At 45.0% G+C, this 7488-nt stretch overlaps 1 protein-coding gene across 2 annotated transcripts in view; it reads right to left on the bottom strand.

Moving 5' to 3' along the window:
- Window positions 1-1650: 1650 nt before the first annotated feature.
- The window catches only part of Pbx3 (PBX homeobox 3), a 190730-nt gene continuing 184892 nt past the window's right edge, over window positions 1651-7488 (bottom strand). The window contains exons 7-9 of one of the 2 annotated variants that reach the window (XM_036184530.1): window positions 6854-6966; window positions 5938-6027; window positions 1651-3163 (exon numbers count right to left, since the gene is read on the bottom strand). In XM_036184530.1, coding sequence (XP_036040423.1) covers window positions 3071-3163; window positions 5938-6027; window positions 6854-6966 — 296 coding nt within the window. In that variant the 3' untranslated portion in view covers window positions 1651-3070. The remainder of the gene's footprint in view (window positions 3164-5937; window positions 6028-6853; window positions 6967-7488) is intronic. The other variant, XM_036184531.1, reaches the window with a different exon arrangement.

Genomic DNA, 7488 nt, shown 5'->3' with positions numbered 1-7488 from the left:
TCTCGCACAAGCACCTGTGTTCTTATCCATCCACCATTGTCCAGGGCCCCTTGCCTACCAGTGGCTGGTTCAAGTGGCCCCCTGCTGTTATTTCCTTTGACTCCTTGGGTGGGTCTTATCTATCTTCCCAACACCTCATGAAACATTGGCTTCCAGAACCAGCAGAGCAAGACTCCAGGAATCCAGCTCCCATGGGGTGGGACTGACTTCATTGTCTCTGGGTTTGTTCCTAACTCATTGTTTAATCCAGGAAAGGTACCCAGCTGAAATCTACCAAAAATCCACCACTAAATCCACACAAGATTCTTGGGGCCAATGCCCATGTGCTCTTCAAAGCCTATAAACTATAGCTATCCCAGTAACCCTCAGAGGCTGGCAGGAAGGCCAATGTAGTCACCCAATGTCTCTCCCAGAGGAGATGAAAAGCAAGGAGGGGCACAAGCATCTTCTAAGCCAGCAAGCACATCAGTGTCCCTAGAATATAACCACAGCTCTTCCCATATTCCTGCCAAGTGCTAAGACATCCCCAGTAAATTCTAGTGAGTGTTTCTTTCAACATGCTGACCCAGGACAAAAGCCAAGATGATCTTTGGGTGTCTGGGAATGCTAAGGAAGATGAATTTGCGTGTGTGTGTGTGTGTGTGTGTGTTTGTGTGTGTGTGTGTGTGTGTGTGTATGTGTGTGTGTGTGTGTGTGTGTGTGTATCTGTATGTGATATTTCCACAAAAGCCCAGGGATTATTTTATGTACAAAGATAAGAAAGGCTAACCTACAAGCTAATTGAATCATGCAAATAATTGTTTAGCCATGGGAGAGATTCCTATGGGCAGGCTGAGCACCCACACGAGGGAGGACAGCTGTGGAGGGCAATCTATTTTATAAAGTTTATCTGTACAGAATAACTGCCGCAAGATTAATGGGGGCGGCGGCCCCAGCCCTTGTTCTGCCTGCTTCTACCAGCTGAAATAGGAAAACAGATATATTTATCATAGACATTTGCTGCAACTGATTAACATTAATCTGATTTCCTGTGAGTCAATTTCCTTGAGATATAGTAAACAGGCCAATTATCTGCAATGGGCCTCTTTTATTATAAAGATTTGGACATTAGTGACAAGCATGTATGCAAATATATGGACTTTATTATAATCTGAGTAACACAAAAATCACATCCACCCTGTTAAAAATGTCTAGCTACTTGTACACATTGCAAACTGAGAACATTGAGACATAGGGAGAAGGGGGGGGGGGGCGCTCCTTTTGATTGACATGTGAGGCCCACTCTTTCCAAACCTTTGCTCATCTTCAACTAGGTAAAGACGTGAACAGGACATGGCTCTTGCTGTTCAAAATACAGTCTAGCAAGTTCCGGAGTCGCCATTAGGTCAGAGGAACGTAAGTGCTGAGGTGGCAGGCCTGGGTCAAGATGGCCCTGGGTTGTCCCAGGTGTGTGCTTCAGTTTCTCAACCCATAAACATGGGAAATGAAGGGATGTGAGAGGGTCTAGTGGACAGTCCAAAGCCTCACCAGGAACAGCAGCCGACAGACTGGCTTCACTGCCACCACCACCTCCACAGACCAGCAAACACATGGGCCCCCAACCCCCACCCCATGCCTGTGCTAGCTCAAGGAGCAGAGACACACATGGCCTCCGGGTTTCATCAGGAAAGCAAAGTTTATTCATGTTTGAAACTACATATAACTACCACAAGGAAGACTTCTCAATCCAGGGTGTGAGCCAGTAGAAAGGAACACGGAACGCTTTTAATACATCAGAATCACCGCCACAAATTATTGTCACGACTCAGTCAGTTTCAGAATCGCATACAATACAAAAAGGAGGGGAGGGCCCGCCACACAGGGTGAAATGTACAGTGCTGAATACTGAATCTGAACACATCACAAGAACCCGCCTTTTTTTTCTTCTTCTTTTTTTTTTTTTTTTTTTTTTTTCTGTATGGATTAGTAACAAGATGAAGGACATTCAAAACGCTTCTCAGTATTTACAACAGCTTGGCTGATCCTGTGTTAAGAGTCAGACCCAATGTTGCCGATCTCGGCTTTTTAAGGGTTGCAAATGCAACCCTGAGTTTTATTTTAAAAGATTACAATGTACATTACAGTTTGTGAAGGGAAACAAAGAGTTAATTACAAGATGCAAAAAGATAAGAAAGAGACAAACTACAGCGTGAGTATTGTTCAGAGGTAGTAAGTGAGCGCTCTAAGCTACAGAACATGTTGGGATTCTATTGGTTTGTATGAGTTCGCATGAGGTAATAAAGCTGTGTTTTGATTGGTGGGATGTATAAATACTCTTTTGCTACACTATATACAGCACTCCCAAGAGCAGGGCCTTTCCAGGCTGCCCAGAGGATGAGCACACCTTGACAAGTCTGTGCAGCACCCGGCCGGCACACGTGGTCAAACCCAGACAGGTCTTGTTTTCACCTGGGTAGCAAGACAGTCTGGCTCTGCGGTCTCATCAGCGCAGACTCTCGGCTCTGGTGCTTCAGAGGGAGAGAGGAGGCTACCAGTCTTAGACCTAATCACAACGTAAGAGATGGCAACACAAACATGACACAGGGAGTTCTGAAACACACCTTTGCAGGAGAGACAGGCAGACACTGCTTCCCCTCCCAGCCCATTGGTGACATGTGGACAACAGCAAGAGTGCATGGAAATCTGCAAGGGTTCGGCTCAAGCACGGCGAACCTTGCCTACTCTATAACTGGGGTCCAGCATAGATGGTACTTCTTACCCTTAAGGCCAAGTAACTGGCAACTGTGGAACCATTAATGTAAAAGATCGAGAATAAATTATGATGAAACAGTCACAGAACTGTCAACAATGTTACATCTTGGCCTAATTGGATAAAGTGCTTTCTTTTACATGTGTGTCTTAAGTTTAAATACAAATGATAATGATTCCTTAAAAAACAGGTTTCCCGAGTTCTCAAAGAAGACAGGGTTTACAGTAAAGCTGTAGGTGGTGGGTTACAAAACGCTTTCCTTCTCCTCCTATTGCTCTGAATGCGCTCATCAAGGCATGTCAGCTGGGAAAGCCCCGGGGATTAGTTAGAGGTATCCGAGTGCACGCTGCCCGGACCTTCCGTAGGAGAAGTCACAGAAGATGGAGTTGTTGCGTCCTGCCAGCCTCCATTAGCCTGAAAGGAGAGGCACAGTTCAGTGGGTGCACGTCTACATATTAATTCCACTCCCCAATTTAAAACACCCAGACGACAACACAAGAGCAAAGATGCATTAGCAAAATGCATTTTCTGAACCCACTTTGGCAGGAGTTGGAAGCATGTGTTAAAGTGGGATTAAATGTATGTAAAACAAATCCATCCCATCAAGTAAAGACTGGGTGATAAATCAGCTCGCTGAAGATGACTTCAGCTAGTCCCAAGCTGGCATGGAGCTTGGCCTCTGATCTGCTGGTAAAAATCACTACTCAAAAGCAGCCTTTCAGAAGATGCAGTGGAGAAGCTCAACATGATGCCTTGGAGCAACCTCGAGCTCCAGGAACAGACACTCCAGCCAGCTTCATCACTGTTCCCATGGAAAAAGTGCCATATTTCTCTCATCCATGCCTGACAGCCAGCTAATGTAACCCTTGGAAAATGAAGGCCAGAATTTCCCTCCAAATAGGATCTTCCAGAATGAAAATGTATGAACTGTGGAGGGGCACATGCTATTCAAATTGGTTTTCCAATTATCTGCAAGTGGAGCCCCTGGTTGGGATGTTGCTGCTGCCCTGCACGAGCCGCTGGCCCTTCCTGCCTCAGACCTGCACCAGCACTAACAGTACTCAGAAACAAATTTGCCTCTTGTCTCGCCCTATAGAGGCAATTGCTGAAATCAATGTCTGATCAGATTTCTGCTGTGGCAGACAGCTTGTCGCTATGTATTTTTATGTCAGTCAAGAAGAGGGAGGTGCTGTGCTTGTGAGTTGGGGAACACTGAGCAGAACTGACGGGGCAGGCCTTTCTTGAGGGAAGGCAAGGGCAAGCTGCATGACACCCAGTCCCTGAGGCTCCAGCCAACCTGGGCTTTTACTCTGCCTCACCCCACACCCCACGCTACATAGGGCCCCTAGGTTTTCTGCCTCCCTCCTGTCCATCTGAAGGTCTTTTGGGCATGGCAATGGTGTGTGTGTGTGGTCACTGTTGCTTCCTAGAATTGGGTCTGGAACCTAGACTCTTGAGCATGCTAGGCAAGCTCTCTGTCATGGAGCCACATTCCAAGCCCATGCTGTCCTTTAAAGGGCTCCGAGTCTTCTGTTTTGCTCCATAGTTCTACATTTAAAGCCCATTTCATTTCTCTAGAACATCGGTCCATAGTTCTACATTTAAAGCCCATTTCATTTCTCTAGGACATCGGTCCTCAACCTGTCTACTGCTTTGACCCTTAAACACAGTTCCTCATGCTGTGTGACCCTAACCGTAACAGTATTTTCATCGCTACTTCATAACGGTAATTTTGCTACTGTTATGAGTCATAATGTAAATATCTGATATGCTGGATGTCTGATATGTGACTCCTGTGAAAGGGTCGTTCGACCTCAAGGGGGTTGTGACCTACAGGTTGAGAACCACTGCCCTAGGAACAAGGGTGAGGGGTGGGTAGGCAACCTACAGAGCTGGTACTCTAGATGAAAAAAATAAATTGCAGCTTGAGATATCAAATTCCGTAGAAAAGGGAATAAGGTGAAATAATAAGCTGTTTTTGAAAGCTTCAGTCATGCCTGGTTGTGTGGTGACAAGCCCATGTGTGTCCCTATCTAGAAGGTAAGCTGTTTCTCCTCAGGTATGAGAGTCTCCTTAGGAAAGAGAAAGCCTTACACAGATCCAAGCCTTAAGAGATCCCATCTGAAGTAAACATCCGTCCTCTTTTATCCAAATTTATAAACAACAAATATACAATATTTCTTCCCTGCCTGGCAGCTGCAGGAGAAGTTGTCAACGAGTATTCTTTTTTTTTTTTTTTCCAAAATAAATTAATCCTTACTCTGGTGGTTTGAGATTATGCACTGTATTATACAACAGCGTCTTATCAAGCCTCATCAGTGAAGATGGAATTCATGTCTGTAAAATGCTGCAGGCAATCGCAGCTTCATATTTTATCATGTTGATAAGGATATCGCACATTCTCTGAAGCATTTCAAAACACTTAAATGAAAAAGGAGAAATGCAACTAAAAGGCTTTTTATATGGCTTGTTGTGGGTTATTATGAGTTATTTATAAACCCAAAAGAAAGATTTGACATTTCAAATGTAAAAGATTTGAGTATTTAATGGTCCTTTTTTTCCTTTACAATTGAACATCCTCAATCACTTTTTAAGTCATTAATATTTACTCCTAGAGGAAATGAAGGTCCTAAAAGGGAGGCCATTCTCCTCCTTTCGGCCAACTTGAGTCCCAGAACAGGGTGCTCCTGACACCTCCTTTCCAGAGTTGTGTGTTTGCTATTTCCCATCCATGTCAGGATAGGAAGCAAGGGAAAGTCTGTGAATCAGTAGCAAAGGTTACTCTATCATTAAAGTGGAGAGGCCTTTGAACTCACAGGTCACATTTTGCACGCCAAGCCCACAGCCCAGCCAGCTGCCCAAAGAATGGAGTTATCACCTTCACCTGCTCTGTGCTGGGGAATTTTCCTGCTGCTTGATTAGAAGATAAATGACCTGTATCCCACCATCTCCCGAACACAGCCCGGCTGCTAGAAAATGGCATCTTAATGGGCTGGTACTTAAGTCCCCACTGATGATGGGACACTAGCTCCTTTTGGGCATCTGTGTGAGTTTCAAAGGACAGCTCCGAGGTCCATAAAATGAAACCATAGCAAAGACACTGCTGCCTCCAACTACAACAAGATGTGGAGCCAAGTCCAGTGCTGATGAACTTGTTCATCCCACAGCTGGCTCCCCAGGGTACTCACGTTTAAGTTATGTGGACTGTACAGTGAGTTTGCTCCAAGGCCGTCACTGTAGCCTCCCGTCTGATTGATAACATGACGGAGGGTATCCACCTAGAAGTGAGACGGAACAGAATTCATCACCTCAATCTATTAAAACACCATCACTTACAAAAGGGAACAATTTGAATTATGTGTGCCACAAGGGTGGAGCATCTTCAACGAAAGACAAATTTATCAATCAAATGTGACTGGAGGGATTTCAAAGATTCCTTGCATATTTAAACTCACACACCTTTGTTTTTCACACCAGCCAAACAATAGCATCTTCATAGTAATGCAGACTTTCCATCATCTACAGCAAGCAAATGTGTGTGGCTGTGGGTGAAAATCTACTCACAGATAATGAATGCTGAATCCATCTCTCCACCCCGACACATACCTGTCCCTACACCAATACATAAGACTAAGAGCACTTGTTCTCAGTTAAGAGGACAAGAAAGGGGTTGAACCTGGAATCTACTTTAAGAATTCAGGTTTCAGTTTCCTGACTTGTAAAAATTCAGGAATAAAAGAGCACTATGTTCTTTTGTTCATTCTTTTCCTCTCCCTCTCTTCCCACCCCCTCCCTCTCAGGCACACACAATCTTCTGTTCTGTCATAACAAAGACCCCACCCCACCCCACCCTACCCCACCCACTATCTCCATGAGCTCAAGCCAGAGCCGAATGCATTCACAAAGTTCATCAGCTTAGAATCATCAAAGGCATTGTCCACTTGACTTCTCATTGAATTAAGAGGTAGGCAAATGTGTCCCGTTTGGATGTACCCAGCACAGGGTCTGCATGGATGTGCAGACCACTTCCATGGGTCAGAGTGGGGAGTTTTGAGCCCAAACCCTACCCTGCCAGAAAGGCCCCAGCTAGGGCATTTCTCCTACCTGTGATTGCACATTGGCTCCGACTTGGGACCCTTGGTAAGAATCCCCATTCAGACTCTGCATGTTCATGAACATGTCCCCAGAATTTGGGAGGTTAAAAGAACCAGAAGAACCTGGAAAGGAAAGAGTTAAGTAGCTAAATAACAGAGAGCTACACACACACAATCCCCAAAGACCTAGAGGTAGGGAAAGAAAAGAGACACAGAAGGAGAGGCATTTCCAGCTCTAGAAGGACAGAGCATTAACTCGAGCTCTAGAAGGCCCTGCCACTCACATTACACACAGGAAAAACCTTATGGAGGACAAACCCAAATGAAAAGCCAGAGACAAAGTAGACAGAAAAGCACCCAGGAGCTGGCCCTAGCCTTCTCCTTGTTTCCATTTCTCTCCAGACTTAGTCACCAAACAAGCTCTTCAATGTTGCTGTCATGGTGGAGAATTCCCTGAAGAAGACACATTTTCCTCATGCTCTTTCCTATCTGTAATTCTACCATTCCATTCACTAGTGTCCCTGGCCACTAGAAATGATGGGAGTGTGGGAAAACAAACACCATTCTTCTGGACCTTCAAATATGTATTTTAAAATCTCCTTAGAAAGCCTCCAAGCCTCAAACCCATCTGCTGGGGGCTTGCTG

Source organism: Onychomys torridus, chromosome 4, assembly GCF_903995425.1.
Source record: "Onychomys torridus chromosome 4, mOncTor1.1, whole genome shotgun sequence".
NCBI classification, from domain to species: Eukaryota; Metazoa; Chordata; class Mammalia; order Rodentia; family Cricetidae; genus Onychomys; species Onychomys torridus.
Note: the sequence above shows the minus strand (reverse complement) of the source record. Positions and strands in the feature narration are given on the sequence as shown.